The sequence below is a fragment of the Leucoraja erinacea genome, chromosome 35 (assembly GCF_028641065.1).
Source record: "Leucoraja erinacea ecotype New England chromosome 35, Leri_hhj_1, whole genome shotgun sequence".
NCBI lineage: Eukaryota > Metazoa > Chordata > Chondrichthyes > Rajiformes > Rajidae > Leucoraja > Leucoraja erinaceus.
This window is the reverse complement of record NC_073411.1, coordinates 4414216-4441313: the sequence shown is the minus strand read 5'-3', so window position 1 is coordinate 4441313 and position 27098 is coordinate 4414216. Positions and strand designations below refer to the sequence as shown.

The window sequence follows — 27098 nt, the reverse complement described above, 5'->3', positions numbered from 1 at the left end:
TCAGAAACTACTTACTCCTGCTATGGCATGTGGTTCCAAGTGGTCCAGTGCTTTTGAATTACTTAAACCTAAAATTGAAGCAAAGACCTGTGTTATTATGGTGCTCCGGTTTCCTCTCACATCCCAAAGACGTGTGTGTTTGCCCGTTAATTGGCCCTCTGTGAATTGCCCCCTAGTGTGTAGGGAGTGGGATAACATAGAACTAGTGTAGGCCGGTGTTTAGATTAGTTTAGGGATACAGCGCGGAAACGGGCCCTTCGGCGACCGAGTCCACGCCGACCAGCGATCCCCGCACACTAACACTGTTCTACCCACACTAGGGACAATTTAAAATCATACCAAGCCTTATTACCCTACAAACCTGTACGTCTTTGGGGTGTGGGAGGAGACCAGAGATCCCGGAGAAAACCCACGCAGGTCACGGGGAGAACGTACAAACTCCGTAGAGACAGGCACCCGTAGTCAGGATCGAACCCGGGTCTCTGGCGCGATAACGTTACCGCTGCCGGGAAGTTGTGGAGGGAGCGGTCTCCGCGGAAGGCGGAAAAGGGAGGAGATGGGAAGATGTGGCTCGTGGTGGGATCCCGTTGTAGGTGGCGAAAATGTCAGAGGATTACACGCTGCTTGCGGCGGCTGGCAGGGTGAAAGGTGAGGACGAGGGGGGACTCTGTCCCTAGTTGCGACTGGGGGGGGGAGGGGGAGCAAGGGCGGAGCTGCGGGAAATCGAGTTTAAGGTGCAACTCCACAACTACCTCTGCAGGGGACCCCCCCCCCCCCTCTACTCTCTACCCCCCCCCCCACCTCTCTCTCTAACCCCCCCCCCACCTCCGTAATCCCCCCCCCCACCTCTCTAACCCCCCCCCCCCCCACCTCTCTAACCCCCCCCCACCTCCGTAACCCCCCCCCACCTCTCTAACCCCCCCACCCCTCTAAGGGACAGGCCTCTCTAACCCCCCCCCCAGCCTCTCAGGGTATGTGGTGGGGGGTTGGTGAGGGGGGTTGGTGGGGGGTTGGGGGGGGGGGTAACCCCCCCCCCACCTCTCAACCCCCCCCCGACCTCTCTTCACCCCCCCCCCCCTTCTCTAACCCCCCCCCACACCTCTCTAACCCCCCCCCCTCCTCTCTAACCCCCCCCCGCCACCTTTCTAACGACCCCCCCACCTCTTCTCCTCGTCCCGTGGCCACTGCCTCTCTAACCCCCCCCCCACTCCAGCGGCTGCCTCCTGAAACTTACGTGGGTGAAGGGACCCAGGCCAGGAATTGCACAGAGACCAGAAGTGTAGTGGTGGGGGGTTGGTGGGGGGGGGGGGGGTAGTTCTCCACGGCGTCCCTACCTTCAGTGGGGGCAGCGAGCTCCGGCTTCAGCGGGCAGGCCGGGAGGTTGGAGCATTCGAAGTACTCTGTGTCGTCCTCCTGCTCGCTCCTGCCCTCGGCACCGCCGGGCTTTGGGACGACCGTCGTGGAAGCCAGCTTCTCCTCGTCGGTGGCGTGGCCCTGCCTCTGGCCAATGTGCCCCCCACAGGACACCTCCAGCGGCTCGTCATCCTGAAACATGGACGCGAGGTTCGGCCTTACCCAACACCAGCAATCTCTGCACAACCCAACAGAAGTGTAGATACACAAAATGCCGCAGTAACTCAGCGGGACGGGCACCATCTCTGGAGAGAAGGAATGGGTGACGTGTATATTGTGTGGAGTTGATGGGCGCCATCTTGTGGGAAAGATGTTGTCAAGCAGGAAAAGGGTAGATGTTGGTTGGGCCAAAGGGCCAGTGTCCACACTGTATGACTCCATGAGTAGTGTGACTAGATGCTTGAAGCTCTGTGTGAACTGAGAGCGCCTGTTTCTGTGACCTGCGGGTCTATGAAAGGCTCGATACGAAGGCATTGAAGTTGTTCCACTTTCATAACGTGATGCTGTTCAATTGAGGAGACCTGCTGACAAAGGGAAGGTGCCCCCCTTTTCCGGGGTTACGTCCGTGCCCGGGTGGTACTAGAGAGTGACTACGCGCTGTCCACGGGCACCCTGGGGGATTTCGGGGACCGCTGGGCACTGTGGGGGGTTGAATGTATCCTGGACAAGGATTGCAATATAGTTACTAAAGGGCCTGACGTGAAAAATCACCTGATTTTTTTTTTCAGCGACTTCCCTGCACTCGTCGTAGTTGCAGCAGGTCACCGAAAATCTTCAACACGTTGAAAATCCAGCGGCGACCAGAACAAGGTACGACTCTTTGGGCGACTACTCACGACCATACAGGCTTCACCCCGCGACATGTCGCCTGTACGGTCGTGAGTCGTCTCCACAGTCGCCCAAAGAGTCGTAGCGTCTTTCTGGTCGCTGCTGGATTTTCAACATGTTGAAAATTTTCGGAGACCTATGACGGGTGCCGGCAGTCGCCGAAAAAGTCGCGTGAGTGGGACAGGCCCTTTAGTACATTTGTTTGTCTTGCATTATGGTGGTGGGTTCAGTTTTGTTTTATTGCATTGTAAATGATATTTTAATTTCTGAATAAATAAAAAAAAAAAATAAAAAAAAATAAATGGATAAATAGATAAATAAATCAATAAAGGGGAAGGAGCCCTTCCTCGTCCCCTCGAGCTGGTTGTTACAGCAGGTAAGGGAAGTGGAAGAAGGGTCTCGACCCGAAAGGTCACCCATTCCTTCTCTCCAGAGATGCTGCCCGTCCAGCTGAGTTACTCCAGCATTTTGCGTCTCACGACATGCGATACGATAGTCTGCCGACAGTCATAAAACCACAAGATACATGAAACATGAAATGAAAGTGAGGAGTGGAAAGGAGGGGAGTCAGTCTACCCCACGACAGAAGGGGGGGAGGAGTTGTACAGTTTGATAGCCATGGGGAAGAAAGATCTCCTGTGGCGTTCTGTCCTGCATCTTGGTGGAACCAGTCTGTTGCTGAAGGTGCTCTGGCCCTGCTGTTCAGGGAACAAAGGAGGACCTGGTGTGGGGGGGGGCAGCTATGAGGGGGGTGGGACGGTGTGGGGGGGGGGGGGGGGGAGAACAAAGGAGGACCCCGTTGTAACTTTATCCGCGCCCCAACACTATCTAAATGGTGTCAAGTTGGGAAAAGGGGAAGTACAATGGGAACTGGGGGTCCTTGTTCATCAGTCTATGAAAGTAAGCATGCAGGTACAGCAGGCAATGAAGAAAGCAAATGGCATGTTGGCCTTTATAACAAGAGGAGTCAAGTATAGGAGTAAAATGGTCCTTTTGCAGTTGTACAGAGCCCTAGTGAGACCACACCTGGAGTATTGTGTGCAGTTTTGGTCTCCTAATTTGAGGAAGGACATTCTTGCTATTGAGGGAGTGCAGCGTAGGTTTACAAGGTTAATTCCCGGGATGGCGGGACTGTCTTATGCTGAGACAATGGAACAGCTGGGCTAGCACACTCTGGAGTTTAGAAGGATGAGAGGGAATCTTATTGAAACATATAAGATTGTTAAGGGTTTTGACACGCTAGAGGCAGGAAACATGTTCCCGATGTTGGGGGAGTCCAGAACCAGAGGCCACAGTTTAAGAATAAAGGGTAAGCCATTTCGAACGGAGACGAGGAAACACTTTTTCTCACAGAGTGTTGTGAGTCTGTGGAATTCTCTGCCTCAGAGGGCGGTGGAGGCCGGTTCTCTGGATACTTTCAAGAGAGAGCTAGATAGGGCTCTTAAAGATAGCAGAGTCAGGGTATATCTTGAGAAGGCAGGAACGGGGTACTGATTGTGGATGATCAGCCATGATCACATTGAATGGCGGTGCTGTTATTGAGGGCCTACTCCTGCACCTATTGTCTATTGTCTATTGCCCTTGATGTGATGACTCTTTGCATACCTTGGGTATGCAAAACAGGGTATGCAAAACAGTATGCAAAACAGTTTCATTGTGACTTGTCACATTCCTTCATTCACCCTTCACTCAGCCAGCCTTATTTTGCCTCTGTGTCGGCAAGAAACTGCAGAGAGTTGTGGACGCAGCCCAGTCCATCAGGCAGACCAACCTCCCTTCCATTGACCCCCCATCTATGCTTCACACTGCCTCGGCACGACCAGCAGCATAATCAAGAACCCTCTCTCAGCCCCAGAATAAAAGGACGTGCTCTTAGAAAGGAGATGAGGAGGAGTTTCTTTAGTCAGAGGGTGGTGAATCTGTGGAATTCATTGCCACAGACGGTGGTGGAGGCAAAGTCAGGCCATTCTTAAAATGGAGATTGATAGGTTTTTCATTAGTAAGGTTGTCGCAAAGGGTGATGGGTGTATGAAATGAGCTGTCAGAGGAGGTAGTTGAAGCAGGGGCTATCCCAACGCTTAAGACACAGGCACATAGATAGTAGACAAAAATGCTGGAGAAACTCAGCGAGTGCAGCAGCATCTATGGAGCGAAGGAAATAGGCAACGATTCAATGAGATCCCGTCCCATCCTTGTAAACTCCAGAGCGTACAAGCCCAGCTGCTCCATTCTCTCACAACGGGATTAGTACGGGTGTCAAGGGTTATGGGGAGAAGGCAGGAGAGTGGGCTTGGGAGGGAGGGATGGATCAGCCATGATTGAGTGGCGGAGTAGACTTGATGGGCCAAATGGCCTAATTCTACTCCTATCACTGATAATATGGTGTGAAAGGGTGATCGATGGTTGGCATGGGCTGGGATACGAGTCAAGAGAGTTTTATTGTTTTATTGTCATGTGTCCCAGATAGAACAATGAAATTCTTACTTGCTGCAGCACAACACAATATGTAAACTTAATGCACTGTAAACAATATGATGAACAAGAGAAAAAGGTTCAGTGTGTGTATTTGTGAGTATGTGTACATACACACACTGAACTGATTTCTCTTGTTATCCCAGCCACACATATATATAACAAACAATAATAATGCAATAATAATAATAATAATATTATTAATAATAATATTAATAAAAATAATAATAATATTAATAATATTCTATTGAAGTTCAGAGCTTATTTGAGGCTGTAGTTTAAAACTGTAGGGAAGAAGCTGTTCCTGTGCGCTGAAGGGCCTGCTTTCATGCTGTATCTCTAAACTAAACCTAACCCTGTTTGGGTCACATTGTCACCTATCACTTATGATCTTATGATCCACCTTGAAAGCCACTAACCTGTGACTTCAATTCAGTTTAGTTTATTGTCACGTGTACGAGGTACAGTGAACAGCTTTTGTTGCAAGCTAACCAGTCAGCAGAAAGGCAATACTTGATTACAATCGAGCCATTTACAGTGTAGAGAGATATATGATAAGGGAATAACGTTTAGTGCAAGGTAAAGCCAGCAAAGTCCGGTCAAAGATAGTCCAAGGGTCACCAAAGAGGTAGATAGTAGTTCAGCACTGCTCTCTGATTGTGGTAGGATGGTTCAGTGGCCTGATAACAGCAGGGAAGAAACTGTCCCAGAATCTGGAGGTGTGCGTTTTCACACTCCTGTATCTCTTGCCTGATGAGAGATCACAAGGGCCACAATCTTCCTGCATCTAGCCTGTCCAACTCCTTAAGAATTTTGTAAGTTTCTAGTAAATTGAGGGTGGCTCTTATAGAAGCTTACAAAATTCTTAAGGGGTTGGACAGGCTAGATGCAGGAAGATTGTTCCCGATGTTGGGGAAGTCCAGGACAAGGGGTCACAGTTTAAGGAAAGGGGGAAATCCTTTAAAACCGAGATGACGAAGAACTTTTTTCACACAGAGAGTGGTGAATCTCTGGAACTCTCTGCCACAGAGGGTAGTTGAGGCCAGTTCATTGGCTATATTTAAGAGGGAGTTAGATGTGGCCCTTGTGGCCTAAGGGGATCAGAGGGTATGGAGAGAAGGCAGGTACGGGATACTGAGTTGGATGATCAGCCATGATCATATTGAATGGCGGTGCAGGCTCGAAGGGCCAAATGGCCTACTCCTGCACCTAATTTCTATGTTTCTATGAGAGAGGGGAGAAGAGGGAGTGACCAGGGTGCGACTGGTCCTTGATGATGCTGCTGGCCTTGCCGAGGCAGTGTGAGGTGTAGATGGAATGATAACATATCAAAGACATTTGGACAGGTACATGGATAGGAAAGGTTTCGAGGGACATGGGCCAAACGCGTGCAGGTGGGACCAGTGTAGATGGGGCATCTTGGTCAGTGTGGGCAAGCTGGGACGAAAGGCCTGTATCCAGGCTGTTGGGCTGTATGACTAACAGCAGTGTGGGAGTCCCCTTACTACAGCGATGCTTTAAGATGCCAGAACATGGGGATATGATGGGCAATGGATGATATATTGCCTGCAACAATCGACAAAGAAGGTGCCGTGGAGGGCTACGAGGAGTTCCTTTGATGGAGGGGTCTGCATCTTGCCAAGAAGCTCTATTGGTCAGTGTCAGCAGGGTTTGCTAAAGGGCCTGTCCCACTTAGGCGACCCCTGGCAACATGTCGCGGGTGACCATGGTCGTGAGAGGTCTCCTATGGTTGTGAGGGGTCTCCAAAGAGTTGTAGCATCTTACTGGTCGCCGCTGAATTTTCAATATGTTGAAAATTCCGGCGACCTATCAAGGGTTCCGGAAGTCGCCTGTAAAGGTCGCGTAAGTGGGACTGGCCCTTAACTCATCCGGAGATAGACACAAACTTCAAAGACGTACAGCTTTATACAGACATGGCCAGAGTGAGCACCACTGGAAATTGGAGGGAGCAGCACCTCATATTCCGCTTGGGCAGCCTGCACCCTAGCGGCATAAACATTGACTTCTCCAATTTCCGGTAGCCCTTGCTGTCTCCTCCTCTTCTCAGCTCTCCCTCAACCCTTGGGCTCCTCCTCTTCCTTTCTTCTCCCCCCCCCCCCCCCCCCCCCCCCCCCCCCCCCCCCCCCCCCCCCCCCCCCCCCCCCCCCCCCCACCGCCCTACATCAGTCTGAAGAAGGGTTTTGGCCCGAAACTTTGCCTATTTCCTTCCCTCCATAGATGCTGCTGCACCCGCTGAGTTTCTCCAGCACTTTTGACTACCATCGATTTTCCCGCATCTGCAGTTCCTTCTTAAACAGCCATGTAGATTAATTGGCTTGGTATAACTGTTAATTGTCCCAAGCGTGTGTGTGTGTGTGTGTGTGTGTGTGTAGGATGACGTTAGTGTACGGGGATCGCTGGTTGGCGCTGAGTCGCGCTGTATCTCCACACTAAACTAAATATATCCCAAAGAAAGCAAGAGTGATGATGTGGCTGAGTCTCAGGGACAGAATCCCACCGTTACAAAAGCAAGCCAACCTGAAACTAAATAATGACAAGGCTAAAGATATCCCACTGGAAAGATATAAGCTGCTTATGAAAGGAAATCTGGTGTTCAGTCGGATCCCTCTGCCTGCGGGAAGATATCCTTGGAGCACAGGGAGAATGTGAATCCCATATCTCATTGTCCCCGCATCTACTCCCCCCAGATTCCACCATCCACCTACCCACTGGAGTCCACTCACCCACCAGCCCACACGTCTTTGGGATTTGAGAGTAAACCGGAGCTTTGACCTGGGTTGTTGGACATTTGAGGCAGCAGCTCTACTAACTTGAGTCATAGAGTGATACAGTGTGAAAACAGGCCCTTCGGCCCAACTTGCCCACACACCGGCCAACATGTCCCAGCTACGCCAGTCCCACCTGCCCGCGTTTGGCCCATATCCCTCTAAACCTGTCCTGTCCTTGTGCCTGTCTAACTGTTTCTTAAACATTGGGATGCAACCTGCCTCAGCTACCTCCTCCGGCAGCTCGAGCCATACACTGTGTGAAATAGGGTGAGGAAATTAATACTCTATATTGAACAATGCGGTGCCCAGAACTCTCGTGGTGCAGAATGCAAGGATAAAAACCTATGCTAAATACTTCATAGTCACACAGCACGGAAACAGGCCCTTCAGCCCTACTTGCCCATTCCGACCAAGGTGCCCCATCGACACTGGTCCCACCTTCCCGCCTTTGGCCATTATCCCTCTAAACTATTCCTATCCATGTACCTGGCCAAAGTCTTTTCAATGTTGTGATAGTACCTGCCTCAACTACTTCCTCTGGCAGCCCGCTCAGCCATGATCACAGTGAATGGCGGTGCTGGCTCGAAGGGCCGAATGGCCTACTCCGGCACCTATTGTCTATTGTTCCACTTTCCACCACCTGTGTGAAAAAGTTGCCCCTCGGGTTCCCATTAAATCTTTCCCCCCTCACCTTAAACTCATGTCCTCTGGTTCTTGGTTCCCCCACTCTGGGCAAAAGATCCTGTGCATTCAATAGACAATAGACAATAGGTGCAGGAGTAGGCCATTTGGTCCTTTGAGCCAGCACCGCCCGCTATTCAATGTGATCATGGCTGATCATCCACAATCAGTACCCCGTTCCTGCCTTCTCCCCATATCCCCTGACTCCGCAATCTTTAAGAGCCTTATCTAGCTCTCTCTTGAAAGCATCCAGAGAACCGGCCTCCACCGCCCTCTGAGGCAGGGAATACCACAGACTCACCACTCTCTGTGAGAAAAAGTGTTTCCTCGTCTCCGTTCTAAATGGCTTACCCCTTATTCTTAAACTGTGTGTGGCCCCTGGTTCTGGACTCCCCCAACATCAGGAACATGTTTCCTGCCTCTAGTGTGTCCAAGCACTTAACAATCTTATATGTTTCATTGAGATGCCCTCTCTTCCTTCTAAACTCCAGAGTGTACAAGCCCAGCTGCTCCATTCACCCTATCTAGTCCCCTCATGGTTTTATACACCTCTATATGATCACCCCCTCAGCCTCCTACATAGTATAGGACTCCACAACAAGCAGTCTCTCTCTCTCTCTCTGTTGCCAGATTGCTGAAGCAATTCTACAGCTTTACAGCAGAGGGCAGCAAGAAGCCAAGATAGATTGTCTTTCTCCGGGTGTCATAGAGTGATACCGTGTGTAAACAGGCCCTTCGGCCCAACTTACCCACACCCCGGGCTACTCTAGTCCCACCTGCCTGCGTTTGGTCCATGTCTCTCCAAACCTGTCCTATCCATGTACCTGCTATCTGTTTCTTAAACGTTGGGATAGTCCCAGCCTCAACAACCTCCTCTGGCAGCTATGGGGCAACAGTTTGAAATTGTTACCCCTCAGACTCCTATGAATTCCTTTCCCCATCACCTTGAAACTATGTCCTCTGGTCCTCGATTCCTCTACTCTGGAGACTCTGCATCTACCCTATCTATTCCTCTCATGATTTTATGCACTGCTCCAGTTCCCTCCCACACTCCCAAGACGTACGGGTTTGTAGGTTAATTGGCTTCTATAAATTGAACATTGCCCCGAGTGTTTAGGATAGTGCTAGTGTACGGGTTGATCGATGGTCAGCGCGGACTCGGTCAGCCGACGAGCCTCTTTCTCTCTAAAGACTAAATGGGCTGCAATGCTGGACTCTGCAGTAACAATACCACACTTCTGGAGGAACTCAGCAGGTCTGGGGAGGCAGAGAGATAGTCTGTGTTTCAGATGATGCAGATGGAAGATAGATGGAAGGGCGGCCCAGTGGTGCAGCGGCAGTGTTGCTGCCTCGCGGCGCCAGAGACACGGGTTCAATCCTGACTTTGGGCGCTGTCTGTACGGAGTTTGCGCGTTCTCCCCGTGACCGCGTGGGTTTTCTCCGGGTGCTGCGGTTTCCACCCACACACTCCAAAGATGTACAGGTTTGTAGATTAATACTCTACATGTGGCCGCACCAACATCTTACAGAACTGCAACATGACCTCCCAACGTATCCAGGGCTCCCGCGATTCCCTCTCTAGTTTCCCTCTCTAGAGTCCTCGGATATGTCCGATCTGGCCCGGGAGGTATGTCTACCTTCATAATAATAGTTATCAGATTGGATTTGACTGCTGGTGATCGGATGTTGTCTGACAGACAGGAGGTAGACAAAAATGCTGGAGAAACTCAGCGGGTGAGGCAGCATCTATGGAGCGAAGGAATAGGTGACGTTTCGGGTCCACAGATAGTTAGGTGTGATCTCCTCAGGCTATTTCTTGACTTATCTTGTACGGTAGAGAGAGCATATTGACTGGCTGCATCACGGCCTGGTTCGGCAACTCAAATGCCCAGGAACTAAGAAGACGGCAAAAAGCGGTAACACTGCCCAGTCCATCCCGGGTACTGATCTCCCCACCATCGAAGGGATCTACAGGAGTCGCTGCCTCAAACAGGCAGCCAGCATCATCAGAGACCCACACCACCCTGGCCACAGTCCCATCTCTCCCCTGCCATCGGGAAGAAGATGCAGGAGCCTGATAACTGTAACATCCAGGTTCAGGAGCAGCTTCTTCCCTACACCCATCAGGCTATTAAACACCACAACCTCCAAACAGGCTCCAAAATCTCTCCTGCAGTACCCTTGCCTCCGATAAAACACCAAAGGAGCTGCCGCTGGGTAACAAAAATAAACTCTGCACAATGCATGGGGAGTAACTGGCAGCAACTTCAAGTCTGCGGCTGCCTTGATCACAGGTAACGATGTGTAAACATTCCACTGGAACTTGCTGGGTGTGAGTAACACGCCTGCTGCCAATACTCTCTCTTGCCTCACTCATAGGTATCAGACAAAAATAATGGGGATGAGAGGGGAATATAGATCAGCTAATGCAATCAAGGGATAGAGGGAGAAAGCAGGTACGGGGTACTGATTTAGGATGATCAGCCGTGATCATATTGAATGGCACGACGGGCCGAATGGTCTACTCCTGCACCTATGTTCTATGTTTCTATGATCAAATGGCGGAGTTGACTCGACAGGCCGAATGGCCTGATTCTGCCGTCAATAGGCAATAGGTGCACGAGTAGGCCATTCGATCCATTCAATGTGATCATGGCTGATCATCCCCAATCAGTACCCCGTTCCTGCCTTCTCCCCATATCCCCTGACTCCGCTATTTTTAAGAGCCCTATCTAGCTCTCTCTTGAAAGCATCCAGAGAACCCGCCTCCACCGCCCCCTGAGGCAGAGAATTCCACAGACTCAGCACTCTCTGTGAGAAAAAGTGTTTCCTTATCTCCGTTCTAAATGGCTTACTCCTTATTCTTAAAATGCCCTCGTGAGGGTGGAGCAGCGCGCCAGTGAACACGCGTCTGTTTACCCGCTGTGTTACCGCAGAGACAGTTAAACAAGTGGGTAAACTTTACCTGTGAGCAAACGTCCAACACCAGCGACTGGCTCTCATACTTCTTCACCCGACAGGCGTTCCTTCGGAGAGAGGGATGGAGAGAGAGCGAGATGGAGAGAGAGAGAAAAAAAACACAGGAGCACAGTTAAACCTCATCGTTCTGTATTACGAACTGAATGTTTACTTCACCTTAAGACAGAAGCAGCATGCGGGCAAAGTGGCTGGAAGAGGCAAAGGGAGGAAGGTGATGCCGTGGTGTGAAATGGGAGACGAACGATAAAGCTACGATGTCATCGCATGCCAGCACAGTTCCAGCCTCCCGATGACGCCAGGCACAGGTTGGTTTGATGAATGTAACCTCCCTTGCCCCAGCAGAGAGACAACCCCTCCATGCTGACTGTGAGGGCATTGGGCACGCCAGAGAACACACTCCCTGTACGTTGAAGCTGAATGATCAGTGCTGGATATTGGCCAAAGTCACGAATAAAGTGTATTTTGTGTAAAAACCTGTAGAGCTATTCACCTGTAACGTGATCCAATCTCCTCTCACTAAGTTTAGTTTAGTTTAGTTTAGATTCAGATTCAGATTCAATTTTCAGATTCAATTTTAATTGTCATTGTCAGTGTACAGTACAGAGACAACAAAATGCATTTAGAGATACAACATGGAAACAGTCCCTTCGGCCCACCGAGTTTGCGCCGACCAATACACCCATGCGCTCGTTCTATCCCACACACTAGGGACATTTGACAATTTACAATCACGGTGGCACAGCGGTAGAGTTGCTGCCTCACAGCGCCAGAGACCCAGGTTCGATCCTGACTACAGGTGCTGTCTGTACGGAGTTTGCACGTTCTCCCCGTGAAACTGCGTGGGCTTCCCCCCCCCACACCCCAAAGACGTACAGGTTTGTCGGCTAACTGGATTGGTAAAACCGTTAATTGTCCCAAGTGTGTGTAGGGTAGTGTCGGTGTGCGGGAATCGCTGGTCGGCACGGACTCGATGGGCCGAAGGGCCTGTTCCCGCGCTGCATCCCTAAACAAAATGTACAGACGCCAATTAACCTACAAACCCGTACGTCTTTGGAGTGTGGGAGGAAACCGGAGCACCCGGAGAAAACCCACGCAGGTCAAGGGGACAATGTACAAACACTGTACAGACAGCAGCCGTAGTTAGGATGGTAACCGGGTCTCTGGCGCCGTGAGGCAGCAACTCCACCCCTGCGCCACCGTGCCCACCTGATCTCCCATATTTTCCCCTCACCTAATTCCAGGCTCTGGGACTTGTATGCTGTGAGATATTTATCTCCCAGCAGGAGATACTCTGCAGGGACTTCTTCACCACGGAGCGTTGACTTGGTCGTTTGGATGAGAGGTCAAACTGTGCAACAGGAAGGCTGTTGGGGAATTATCTTGAAGGAAAGGAGGGATATTTTGCCTGCAGGGAATGTTTGTTCATAAGTGATAGGAGTAGAATTAGGCCATTCGGCCCATCAAATCTACTCTACTATTCAATCATGGCTGATCTATCTCTCCCTCCTAACCCCATTCTCCTGCCTTGCCCCCATAACCCCTGACACCCGTACTAATCAAGAATCTATCCATGTCTACCTTAAAAATATCCATTGACTTCAAGGCCCCCACAGTCCTTCTGTGGCAAAAAAATCCACAGATTCACCACCCTCTTTGTCTGGGAATGTTTGTTCTTGCACGAACCGCACCAAGAAGGAGATGTTGTGTGTTTGTGGGAGCTGGCACTGCAAATTGAATATGGTGTGGCGCCACCTGGTGGTTGGGCCATTAACTGAGCGAACCCTCGGCACTCGGACTGGCAGGGTCACGTGACCGTGCTTGGCGGGGAGGAGGCGTCACGTGGTTGAGGGGTGTGCCCTGGTAGTTAGTCGGAACTCTGGTGGAACCCTCCCCAGTCACGTGTGTGCTGTTCACTGTATTACTTAATAAAGATCCCCACTTCTGATTCATAACCCGTGGCTCGCTATAATGGCGGTGTGGTGTTTGAGGCGGACTCACGGATACGTATACCCGCGGTCTGGACAACCACAGGGGCAATGCACCGTGGTAACAAGGAGAAAGTCTTCTGAGGTTGAGGGGAGACTATGTTTAAAACATTCTGAGCTGCATAGATGGGATCGTCAGGACCATGTTCCCAGTGAGGAAGTGTCTGACTAGTGATAGCCCCTAAGTTATCCCACTTTCTCATCCACTCCCTACACACTGGGGGCAATTTATAGAGGGACAATTACCCACACGTCTTTGGAGTGTGGGAGGAAACTTACATCACAGCGGTAGTGTTACCGCCCCACAACGCCAGAGTCCCGGGTTCGATCCCGACTGCGGATGCTGTCTGTACGGAGTATTGTACATTCTCCCCGTGACCGCGTGGGTTTTCTCCGGGTGCTCCGGTTTCCTCCCACATTCCAAAGACGTACAGGTTTGTAGATTAATTGGCTTTGGTAAAGATTGGCAATTACCCCTAGTCCGTGTAGGGTAGAGCTAGTGTGCGGGGATCGTTGGTCAGCGGGGAGTGGGTGGGCCGAAAGGCCTGTTTCCGCAATGTATCTCTAAACTAAACTAAGCCAGAGCACCTGGATGAAAACCGGAGAAGTCCCGGGGAAACTAGAAACATAGACAATAGGTACAGGAGGAGGCCATTTGGCCCTTTGAGCCAGCACCGCCATTCATTGTGATCATGGCTGATCATCCACAATCAGTAACCCGTGCCTGCCTTCTCCCCATATCCCTTGATTCCGCTAGCACCTAGAGCTCTATCTAACTCTCTATTAAATCCATCCAGTGAATTGGCCTCCACTGCCCTCTGTGACAGAGAATTCCATAAATTCACAACCATCTGGGTGAAAAAGTTTTTTCTCACCTCAGTTTTAAATGGCCTTCCCTTTAATCTTAGACTGTGGCCCCTGGTTCTGGACTCCACCATAATTGCGAACATTTTTCCTGCATCTAGCTTGTCCAGTCCTTTTATAATCCTCAGCTTAAGGATAAGGGGGAAATCCTTTAAAACCGAGATCTTTTTTCACACAGAGAGTGGTGAATCTCTGGAACTCTCTGCCACAGAGGGTAGTTGAGGCCAGTTCATTGGCTATATTTAAGAGGGAGTTAGATGTGGCCCTTGTGGCCAAGGGGCTCAGAGGGTATGGAGAGAAGGCAGGTACAGGATACTGAGTTGGATGACCAGCCATGATCATATTAAATGGCGGTGCAGGCTCGAAGGGCCGAATGGCCTACTCCTGCACCTAATTTCTATGTTTCTATAAGTTTAGCCTTTCTATAAGATTCCCTCTCATCCATTTACACTCCAGTGAATACAAGCCCAATCTTTCCAATCTTTCCTCATATGACAGTCCCGCCATCCCGGGGATTAACCTGGTGAACCTACGCTGCACTGCCTCAACAGCAAGGATGTCCTTCCTCAAATTAGGAGACCAAAACGGCACACAATACTCCAGATGTGGTCTCACCAGGAGCACCTGCAAACTCCACACAGACAGTATCCTCTCTTTCACTCTCCGAGTGCACACTAACTCTCACACTCTGGGGACAATCTGACTGAAGAAGGGTCTCGACCCGAAACGTCACCCATTTCTTCTCTCCAGAGATGCTGCCTTTCCCGATGAGTTACTCCAGCATTTTGTGTCTATCTTAGCCAAATGCAGGCAGGTTGGACTCATGTACATGGGGCATGGGCCATAATCGAAGGTAAAAAATATTCATGCAATTACCTAAGTAACTCACATTTCTGTTGGACTTAGATAGACATCTTCACAACACATATTCTCTCCACTCTCAACCAAGTCAACAGTCCTCTGTTCCTATCCTGCCCCACTTACACTTAACCTCAGGGGCAACAGTTCCCGTTTCACCTGCCTCCTATCAGGGCTAATTTAGTTTAGTTTAGTTTCGAGATAGAGCATGGAAACAGGCCCTTCAGCCCACTGAGTCCGTGCTGGCCAGCGATCCCCGCACACTTACGCTGTCCTACACACACTAGGGACAATTTACAATTCTACCAAGCCAATTAACCTACAAATCTCTACGTCTTTGGAGTGTGGGCGGAAACCGGAGCTCCCGGAGAAAACCCACTCAGGTCACGGGGTGAACGCACAAACCCGGTGCAGACAAGCACCCGTAGTCAGGATCGAACCTGGGTCTCTGGCGCTGTAAGGCAGCAACTCTACCGCTGTGCCACCATGCAGGACAATTGCTCCCACATGTAGACTATATGTGGAAACAGCATGGAAACAGACCCTTCGGCCCACCGTGTCCGCGCCAACCAGCGACCATCTCGTACACTAGCCGACGCAAACTAGGTACAATTTTACAACTTACAGAAGCCAATTAACCTACAAACCTGCACGTCTTTGGAATGTGGGAGGAAACCGGAGCTCCCGGAGAAAACCCACGCGGTAAAGGGGAGAACGTACAAACTGTGTGCAGACAGCACCCATAGTCAGGATGGAACCCGGGTCTCTGGCGCTGTGAGGCAGCAACATTGGCACAAATGCCAAATATGGCTAATTACTGATAAACTCCTGCAGTTGGATTCAATTGTTTCAGACTACAGTCTCTGGTCCTACCGCTGCTGGACATTGAGGGTCAGGGTCCGATGAGGACACCCCTCAAACAAGGGAAGGGATATCACCCCAGGGGCCACATGAGTGGCAAGGGTGCTTGGTTTAAAGACCAACTCTAACCTATTGTGAATAACACTACAGAGTGTATAGACACCGAGATTGTAGGGAGAGTTTGTGCACAGTTTTTTGTTTTGTGTACATCTTTAATTCTGAATAAAGTTTAGGTTGGAATTCCTTTTTTTTAAAAACTTGAAAATATACCCTTCCCTATAAAAAAAATTAAATTAAAATCTGAAAAAGGCAACCGTGTTTTATACGCAGAGTTGGTCTTGGGATCAAGTTCGGCACAGACATTGTGGGCCAAAGGGCCTGTTCTTGTGCCGTGCCGTTCTATATAAATGGCTGGTGATTTAAGGCAATTGTGTGCAAGTGCGCTGCCTGATGAGACAGATTGTCCTGATTTTGAGTGCTTCAATTGCCTTGACAATGTTAACTCTGAGCAGGAGCTGTTTCAGCAGAAGAAAAAGCTATTCAGGCCAACAGCAACACAATGCACGCTATGTACGTTCTGGCGAGAATCCGGGGCTATGAGTAAGCAGGAGTGATGGCCACATTCTTGCAGCATCATTTATTTGGCATCTGTATTGTGGAGTGTATTAAGTTCCAATCGACATGAGTTATGCCCATGTCCCACTTAGGAAACCTGAACGGAAACCTCTGGAGACTTTGCGCCCCACCCAAGGTTTCCGTGCTGTTCCCGGAGGTTGCAGGTGGTTGCCGGAGGTTGCAGGTAGTGGAAGCAGGTAGGGAGACTAACAAAAACCTTCGGGAACCTCCGGGAACCGCACGGAAACCTTGGGTGGGGCACAAAGTCTCCAGAGGTTTCCGTTCAGGTTTCCTAAGTGGGATAGGGGCATTAGGCTCTAAATTGGTGATGGAAACCACAGTATTAATCTACATTGACAAGGAACTGCAAGTGCTGTACTCTTGCAAAGAACCAAAGTCCTGGAGTAAAGCTGCAGGTCAGGGAGTATCTCAGGACGACGTGGACAATAGACATTAGGTGCAGGAGTAGGCCATTCGGCCCTTTGAGCCAGCACCGCCATTCAATGTGATCATCCACAATCGGTACCACGTTCCTGCCTTCTCCCCATATCCCCTGACTCCGCTATCTTTAAGTGGACAGGGCAGCACAGCATGAAAAAGGTTTGATCCTGACTAAAGGTGCTGTATGTACGGAGTTTGCACGTCCTCCCTGTGACCGCGTGGGTTTTCTCCGGGTGCTCCAGTTTCCTGCCACACTCCAAAGACGTACAGGTTTGTAGGTTAATTGACTTCAGAAAAATTGTAACTTGTCCCAAGTGTGTAGGATAGTGTTAGTGTAGAGGATGATCACTGGTCAGCACACACTCGGTGGGCCGAAGGGCCTGTTTCCATGCTGTATCTCTAAAGTCTAAAGTAAAGTCTAATTAATATACCCTTCCTGTGTCTAGAGGAGATCCCCAGTGCTTAGCAAATACCAGAACACATAAGTGCCCTAACCTGGAGGCATAGACAGGATCTATACACAGCATTTACTGAATCTATCAAAACTCACTGGGTTGCTCTGCAAAGGGCAACATGAAATTAATGGGCTGAATGGCCTCCCTTTGTTCTGTGTCAATTTTATAATCTTATTCTATTGCTCCTGTAAAAAACCTTGCAGGCGGAACAAATGATCACATGACTTTATCAGAACTGAGACTATGCTGTCCATACGGAGTTTGCATGTTCTCCCTGTGACCACGTGGGTTTCCTCCTGGTGCTCAGGTTTCCTCCCACATGCCAAAGACGTGTAGGTTTGTGGGTTAATTGGCCTTTGTGTGCGGGGAGTGGATGAGAAAGTGGGATAAAGAGAGAACTAGTGTGAACCAGTGCTCGATGGTTAGCATGGACTGAGTGGGCCGAAGGGCCTGTTTCCACATTGTGTCTCTAAACTAATCTAAATTGTCCATCCAAAATTAACTATCGACACATTATCCTTGCATAACAAACGATTGTTGCTCAGGATTTTGGCACCCATTGCTCTACATGGAAGATCATTAGGTGCTGGATATGTGAAGAACTCCCTGATATCTGGCCTAAATGACATGAACAACAAGCTTATTATTATGAGAATGATCCCAGGAATGGGTGGGTTAACATATGATGAGCGTTTGATGGCACTGGGTCTGTACTCGCTGGGGTTTAGAGGGATGAGGGGGAACCTCATTGAAACAGACAGAATAGTGAAAGGCCTGGATAGAGTGGATGTGGAGAGGATGTTTCCACTTGTGGGAGAGTCTAGGACCAGAGGGCACAGCTACAGAATAAAAGGACGTACCTTTAGAAAGGAGAGGAGGAGGAATTTCTTTAGTCTGAGGGTGGTGAATTGCTGGAATTCATTGCCACAGAGGGTTGTGGAGGCCAAGTCAATGGATATTTTATGGTGAGATTGACAGATTCATGATTAGTAAGGGTGTCTGTGAGTATGGGGAGAAGGCAGGAGAATGGGGTTAAGAGTGGAAGATAGATCAGCCGTGATTGAATGGTGGAGTAGACTTGATGGTCCGAATGGCCTAATTCTGCTCCTATGCCTAATGAACATGAGTTTGAAACAGTTCTCCACTCTAAGCAACTCGATAGACACAGCTGGACTGAATGCAGCATTCGAGGCTAACCCTTTCTGAAGCAGAGCCCTATGTAATTTCTAACATTAGAAGGCATAGGCTGAAGGTGAGAGGGGAGAGATTTGAGAGGAACCTTTTCACTCAGAGCGTAGTCCTCATCTGGAATGAGTTTAAGACTTTAGAGATATAGCATGGAAACAGGCCCTTCGGCCCACCTAGTCCATGCCAACCAGCGATCACCCCATACAGTAACACGATCCTACACACTATGGACAATTTACAATTTTACTGAAGCCAATTAGCTGACAAACCTGTACGTCTTTGGAGTGTGGGAGGAAAGGGAAGTTGTCAGAGAAAGCCCACGTAGGCCACGGGGAGAACGTGCAAACTCCGCACTGACAGCAGCCTTAGTCAGGATCGAACCAGGGTCTCTGGCGCTGTAAGGCAGCGACTCTACCGCTGCGCCAACCCCCAGCTTCTCGAGGAAACTATGCAAACAGAGACAATTATGACATTCAAAAAACATTTGGGCAGCTCTATGAGCAGGGAGGGTTTAGAGGGCAGCACGTTATTGCTGTCTCACAGCTCCAGAGACATGGGTTCGATCCTGACCATGAATGCTGCCTGTAGGGAGATTGTACGATCTCCCCGTGACCCGCGAGGATTTAGAAACATAGAAAACAGGTGCAAGAGTAGGCCATTCGTCCCTTCGAGCCTGCACCGCCATTCAATATGATCATGGCTGATCATCCAACTCAGTATCCCGTACCTGCCTTCTCTCCATACCCCCTGATCCCTTTAGCCACAAGGGCCACATCTAACTCCCTCTTAAATATAGCCAATGAACTGGCCTCAACTACCTTCTGTGGCAGAGAATTCCAGAGATTCACCACTCTCTGTGTGAAAAATGTTTTTCTCATCTCGGTCCTAAAAGATTTCCCCCTTATCCTTAAACTGTGACCCCTTGTTCTGGACTTCCCCAACATCGGGAACAATCTACCAGCATCTAGCCTGTCCAACCCCTTAAGAATTTTGTAAGTCTCTATAAGATCCCTCCCTCAATCTTCTAAATTCTAGCGAGTACAAGCCGAGTTTCCTCCGGGTCCCGGGATCAAAGTCGGAAATTGGAATTTGTGAAGTTGGATTTGTGAAGAACTGCCGATGTCCTTGGACCTGGGGATGGACATTTGGGTTGCAGCTTCACTGAAACTTTTGGAAAACCAGGAATCTGGGAATGGCAGCCCACCATTCATCCTGTAGCCATTCCATTATATCGCTGATATTATGAAGAAGGGTCTCGACCCGAAACGGCATCTATTCCTTCGCTCCATAGATGCTGCCTCACCCGCTGAGTTTCTCCAGCATTTTTGTCTACCTTCCATAATATCACAGTGAATCTGCTCCGCATCGCCATTTAGTTAGTTAGTTAGTTAGTTAGTTAGTTAGTTAGTTAGTTAGTTTAGTTTATTGTCACGTGTATCAATGTACAATAAAAATCTTTTGTTGTGTGCTATCCAGTCAGCGGAAAGACTATACATGATTACAATCGAGCCGTCCACAGTGGACATATATATAAGGGGAATAATGTTTAGTCTAAGATACAGTCTAATAAAGTCCGATGAAAGATAACCTGAGGGTCTCCAATGAGGTAGATGGCAGGTCAGGGCCACTCTCTAGTTGTTGAACAGATGGTTCAGTTGCCTGATAACAGCTGAGAAGAAACTATCCCTTGTTTAAGGAAGAACGGTAGATGCTGGAAAAATCGAAGGTGGACAAAAATGCTGGAGAAACTCAGCGGGTGAGGCAGCATCTATGGAGCGAAGGAATGGGTGACGTTTCGACCCGAAACGTCACCCATTCCTTCGCTCCATAGATGCTGCCTCACCCGCTGAGTTTCTCCAGAAACTATCCCCGATCATGGAGAATGTCGTAGAGCCGAGGGTTCCGGGAGTGCAGGTACATAGTTCCATGAAGGTGGAGTCGCAGGTAGATAGGATGCCCAAATAGGCTTTGGGCACATTGACCTTCATGGAACAAGCTGCCAGAGGAGGTAGTTGTGGCAGGGACTATCTCAACGTTTCAGAAATAGTTAGACAGGTACATGGATGGGACAAGTTTGGAGGAGTATGGGACCAAATGCAGGCAGATGGGACTGATGTAGGTGGGACAAGTTAGCCAGCATGGGCAAGTTGGGCCGAAGGGACTGTTTCCATGCTGTATCACTCTATGACTATCTCCCTCTCCATTTCTTCCCTTCCCCCGATTTCTAAGGTTCAAATTTCTCAATAGATTTGGAAACCGAAACAGAGATGAGACTCGTTCCTGTCTCAATAGACAAGAGACAATAGGTGCAGGGGGGGGCCATTCTGTCAGAAGCAAATGACGCTGGGCCTGCTTTTATTCCCTGAAGATTATTTGACTGGCCAACTTTTATTCCAGTTCTGTGGAATCAGATCCAGATTTGGTCCCATCAATTTAATCTCAAGATAATAGTCTATTGCTGTGTGATTTATAGCCCCGTGAATGAATAAATCCCTGTGTCAGCAAAATTATTTTTGGTTTGGATCAGTCAGCAGCCAGAGGGATCGTCTCTTTGTATTAACGGCGTAATCATAGTCACAGCAGCATCTTTAGGGTAGAGTTTGGAGACCGGTACTTATCGAAACATAAAGATGGCACAAAAAAGGTTTGTAAGGCATAAAATATTCAGCAAAGCTTCCTCCCAGGATCATCGCTTTGGTGGAGAAATTCAGTTGCATGCAGTTGCCACTGGTTCTGTCACGCTGTTCGCTGGATCCACTGGTTCTATGCCACTGTTCACTGGATCCAGTGCACATGACTCTCCACCACTGGAGGGGAGAGGGGACACTCCCAGAGGCAGACGCTGCCCTTTGCATTGCTTCCGCTGCGGGAGATCTCCGCACTTTCCCCCAAATCCGCGCTTTGAGTTTTATTTTATACCTTGTCTGAAGAGGGGCTTGGGGGTCAGCAAAGCACTTCACAGAATACGTTTTGTACGTCCATCAAATCAAAAGCTGCAGTGCCCCCAGCGTTGTGTAAATAGACGTCTCGAAGTGTTGTCTCCGCGTTGCACTCCCGGCCCTCCCTTCCCTGCACGGGCCTCTACAAATTTATCTTTATACCGCCAGCTATTCTGTGGCCCCATCTCCCTACCTGCCCATATCCCGGTGATCATAGAAACATAGACAAAAGGTGCAGGAGTAGGCCATTCGCCCCTTCGAGCCTGCACCGCCATTCGATATGATCATGCCTGATCATCCAACTCAGTATCCTGTACCTGCCTTCTCTCCATACCCCCTGATCCCTTTAGCCACAAGGGCCACATCTAATTCCTTCTTAAATATAGCCAATGAACTGTGGCCTCAACTACCTTCTGTGGCAGAGAATTCCAGAGATTCGCCACTCTCTGTGTGAAAAATGTTTTTCTCATCTCGGTCCTAAAGGATTTCCCCTTTATCCTTAAACTGTGACCCCCCTTGTCCTGGACTTCCCCAACATCGGGAACAATCTTCCTGCATCTAGCCTGTCCAACCCCCGAAGAATTTTGTAAGTTTCTATAAGATCCCCCCTCAATCTTCTAAATTCTAGCGAGTACAAGCCGAGTCTATCCAGTCTTTCTTCATATGAAAGTCCTGACATCCCAGGAATCAGTCTGGTGAACCTTCTCTGTACTCCCTCTAAGGCAAGAATGTCCTTCCTCAGATTTGGAGACCAAAACTGTACGCAATACTCCAGGTGTGGTCTCACCAAGACCATGTACAACTGCACCAATACCCTGTACAACTGCAATGATTGAGGGCAAAGCTTCACTGTTCACCCTGTGGGCTCCAGGGGTCTTTACCTGGAGGGTGGTGGGTGCCTGGAAAGGTGGTGGAGGCATGTATATAAAAGTAGCATTGAAGAGATCCTTTGGAGAGGTCGACAGTCAAAACCTTATTCCCCTGGGTGGAAATGTCAAAGACTAGAGGGCATCAATTTAAGGTCAGAGGGACGAAGATGGGGGGGGAGGTTTCTTTACATAGAGGGTGGTGGGTGCCTGGAATGTACAGGTGGGTTTGGCAATGATGACATGTACAAGGCGTTTGGACAGATGCGTGGATGTGCTGGGAATGGAGGGGTATCGATCATTTGCAGGCTGATAGGAGTTGATCTTGGCATCATGTTTCGCAAAGACAGTGTGGGCCAAAGTGTCTGTTCCTGTGCTGTCTTCCCTACTTTGCTAAAAGAAAGCAACTGACAGAAAGGTGTTTACTTGTAAATTAGGAAAACGTGTTTTTCTTTCGGCTCTCTGTGATGGAATTCCTTACTTCTCTGGCATCAATATTTTCAAATTGTACTCAGAGAAGACTTATTTAGTTCACCCTTTGTGTAGAGCATATCTCAAATACCCTAAAACAAGCAATAACTCAATGTTGACAAAATTGCCAGTTGCTTCCATTTATCAAATTAGGGCAGTGTACTGTTCTAGGTTTAATGTTCTAACTAGTTGATAATGGGTCACAGAGACTCTGACACAGCTCAAGGTTAGTGGTTGCTGCTGTTTGTGGGGAGATGTGTGGACACCACCAACAAGCTAGATATTCCGTCCCTTCTCCCCAGAGATGCTGCCTGTCCCGCTGATTTACTCCAGTGTCTATCTCACGGGACTGTCGTGCGTAGGCGATTTTTTTGGGCAACTACAGGCGACTAGTTTGTCGCCACATGTTCGCCGGGAGTCATCTCCAAGTGGGACAGGCCCACCAGATATCCTGCTAACCAGATGTCAGCTAGCAAACTCTGCCATTATGACAAAGGCAACCTCTTAGCAAGATGCAGACCCCTCCATCAAAGGAACTCCGAGTGGTCTTCCATGGCACCAACGTCGCTCCGTTCTTTTATGTCCTTTTTCAGGAGTCTGGTGTTGCAGGCGATATATCATCCACTGCCCATCATAACCCCATGTTCTGCCATCTTAAAGCATCGCTGTACTAAAGGTACTCCCACAATGTTGTTAGTCATTGAGTCTGGAAAAAAGGCCCTTCAGCCCAACTTGCCCACACTGACCAAGATGCCCCATCTACACTAGTCCCACCTGCCCACATTTGGCCCATGTCCCTCTAAACCTTTCCTATCCATGTACCTGTCCAAATGTAGTTTATACGTTATTACAGTACCCTGCCCCAACTACCTCCTCTGGCAGCTCGTTCCATGTACCCACCACCCTCTGTGTGAAAAAGTAGCCCCTCATGAAAAATATTTTCTCTCTTACCTTAAACCTATGTCTTCCGGTTCTCAATTCTCCCCACCCTGGGGTCCATCTACCCGATATATTCCCATCGTGATCTTGTACACCACTATAAGATCACCACCCCTCATCCTCCCGCGCTCCAAGACATAGAGTCCTAGCCTCCCCTACGTCTCCCTATAACTCAGGCCCTCAAGTCCTGGCAACATCCTCATAAATCTTCCCAGCGCTATTCCCAGATTCACAACATCTTTCCTATGGTAGGGCAACCACAACACCAACGTCTTGTACAACTATGTGCGACTTGGAAGGGAAGCTGCAGGTGGTGGTGAAGGTCCCGGAAACCTATAATGGATCTTGACCCTCTTGATGGTAGAGAGACTTGGGTTTGGGAGATGCTGTCGGAGTGGCCTAGGCAAGTAACGGCAGTGCGTTTTGTAGTTAATGCACGCTTTAGCAAGGGGGTGCATGGCTAGGGTAGTGTGTGGGTCCCTATCAAGCGGGCTGCTTCAACCTGGATTTATGGAGCATCTGAAGTACTCTTGGTATCCATTCGCCCACTGGTCCATCACACTGTTAACTTGTGCCTTGTAGTCAGTTAGTCATTAGTTGCAGGGTCCCCAGTCTCTGACCCGTACAGACTGTCAGCCCAGCTTCTATCTACACTCTTCCCCACAGAGGCAGCTTAAGGGAAGGATCCTGGTGGACTGTACCTCACCTGGGATGGCTCCAATCATCCACCTCCCTGCATATGCACACAAGTACCGTAATATCTCTAAAGCAGAAGATCACAGAAAATTCACGTGGCAATTTTGGAGTTAGAGTTCAGAGATACAGCATGGAAACAGGTCCTTCGGCCCATCGAGTCCGCACCGGTTCTCTGGTATCCCCACTTTCGCACCCACATGCTTGGGGCCAATTTTACAGATGGCCAATTAACCTATAGACCGGCACGTCTTTGGGATGTGGGAGGAAGCCCGCAGGCTCATAGGGAGGATGTGCAAACTCCCCATCGGTCAGGATTGAACCTGGGTCTCTGGCGCTGGGAGGCAGCGGCACTACCCGCCGCATCTCCTGATGTTTAGGGGCACTGCAGTTTTTTTACGATATCACTGCCATTGAACACATGGTCAGCCAGGAACTGTGCGGCGCATGCAACGAGGAGCAGACAGACTTCGTGCAAAAGCCGGGCCCTGTACTTACATCAGGAAACAGAGGAACTTCATTTGTTCAATTGTCCTGGTGTACACACGAGAAAAACAGAGAAGACAAGAAGGAGACGGGACGACGGACACAAACGGACGGAGTGCCAAAGGGTCCACGCGGACAAAGGGAGAAAATAACGACAAAAAGACGAGTAGGTGCAGAAACAAGTATTAATCTCAGGAAACTGCAGCAGAGGACATTGTGCATTGGGCTGGAGCAGTAAGACCACCTGGCACTGTAGTCTTGACACTGTGCTCCATGCCCACTGGCCACAGTGTACTCATCACTTTGTATTGTGCACTCACCCCTTTTATTCCCATCCAAGGCCTTTATTCAAACATTGCATTATACGATATACCAGAAGATCATAATCTGCCACTATAGGTAGAACAGCGTTCAATAGTCACATCGCATCAGGCGATCTTTATAAAACATCAATTGCATCTTTATCGACCCCTCAGCGGCCACCAGCATTCACGGAAGGCCTCTAGGGACCCCGTGGACACCGCGTGTGTGTGTGTGTGACCGCTCTAGGGACACGCGAGCACGGACGTTGGCCCGGAAGAGGGGCAGGCAGCCGACTCTGGCGTGACCATCGACCGCCCGCTGCCTGGATCCGCGGATGGCCATCTTGGCCAGGCCCAGGACAGACAAAACAGGGAGATCCCACCCTCCCGATCGGCCTTCCCCACTCCCTGCCTGGTGCCCAAACACCAAAATCGTGGGACTAAAATGCAACCAAAACGTGAGGAGCAGCCCCTTCAGATATTGGTACAGGGGCAGCAACCTCTCACACTCCATATACACACGTGGAACATGGTCTCTTCCTTGCTGCAGAAGTTACAGGTGGCTGGCGGGTCAAATATTTATTCACACCACGGCTCTGTGCAACACCCTCCACCCCAGGTAAAGGTGAAGGACTCCCTTGTAGAGAGAACTCCACTGGTCTTTGTGTATGTACAGACCATTTTGTACTGTGCACTGACCCGGCAGTTTGACAGCACTGGGCCTCGACTCGCTGGAGCTTAGAAGGTTGAGGGGGGGACCTCATTGAAACTTACAGAATAATGAAAGGCATAGATCGCGTGGATGTGGAAAGGATGTTTCCACTGGTGGGAGAGTCTAGGACCAAGGATCACAGCCTCAGAATTAAAGGGCGCTCTTTTAGAAAGGAGGTGAAGAGGAACTTCTTTAGTCAGAGGGTAGTTAATCTGAGGAACATGGCTGATCATCCCCAAGTGGATTTTTAAGAGATAGACAAATTATTGATTAGAAGGGTTATGGGGAAAATGCAGAAAAATGGATTGAGGAGGCAGAGATCAGCCATGGTTGGAATGGCGGTGTAGACTCGATGGGCCGAATGGCCTAACTCCTATAACTTGTGAGCCTTTGTGCACTGTGGTCTTTGCGGTTTTCAATCTGGGGGATGCCTTAGCCTGGTCGAGTGGTCTCTGCATTTGCTACAAGGGAGATGCGAATTACAGGGTTCCACAGCCCATCTCTGTGGAGCTTTGGCAGGGTATCCAATCTTTTATTCTCAGTGCGTGCCAGTCTAATCAATCAACTCCGATCTTTAACACCATTAACACACCCTTCCGTGCAGATCAGAGGCAGAAACGCAGACGTACAGAGCATGCACAGCGCCTTCCCGATCAAAGATAAAACCCAATGTTTAAGAAAGAACTGCAGATGCTGGAAAAATCGAAGGTAGACAAAAAATCTGGAGAAACTCAGCGGGTGAGGCAGCATCTATGGAGTGGAGGAATAGGTGATGTTTCGTGTCGAGACCCTTCTTCAGACTGATGTGTGGGGGGTGGGGGTGAGCGGGAAGGAGAAAAAAAGACATGCAGGTTTGTAGGTTAATTGGCTTCTGTAAATTGTCACCTGGTGTGCAGGATAGGACTAGTGTGAAGGGGTGATCGCTGGTCGGCACGGACTCAATGGGCCGAAGGGCCTGTTTCAACGCTGTATCTCTAAACTAAACTAAACTAATCCAAACTAAACTGAATGAAATGAAACTAAACTAGATACATTCCCCGACCGTGAAGGATGCCCTTAGCCAAATGATTTTTCCTGCAATTCGATACCTCGTGGTCAACTTAAGTGATGCTGGACAATTTAATGAAGAGAATTCAATTTCCTTAAGTGCCGACGAGGGATTCGAACAGGTCTCTCTGGGTCAAAGACTCAGTCCTCTTGGTTGTTGTCCCAGTAATGTAACCACTGGAACCTACAGAGACAGTGCTGGGATCAGACAGAG

General features: G+C 49.4%; 1 protein-coding gene across 4 annotated transcripts in view; it reads right to left on the bottom strand.

The window, feature by feature from the left end:
- tacc1 (transforming, acidic coiled-coil containing protein 1) overlaps positions 1-27098 on the bottom strand; it is a 152354-nt gene that overhangs the window by 21348 nt on the left and 103908 nt on the right. For 3 of the 4 annotated variants that reach the window (XM_055662130.1, XM_055662133.1, XM_055662132.1), the window contains 4 exons: positions 24836-24871; positions 11149-11209; positions 1335-1545; positions 16-68 (listed from right to left, as the gene is read on the bottom strand). In XM_055662130.1, the coding sequence (XP_055518105.1) occupies positions 16-68; positions 1335-1545; positions 11149-11209; positions 24836-24871 (361 nt within the window). The remainder of the gene's footprint in view (positions 1-15; positions 69-1334; positions 1546-11148; positions 11210-24835; positions 24872-27098) is intronic. The other variant, XM_055662131.1, reaches the window with a different exon arrangement.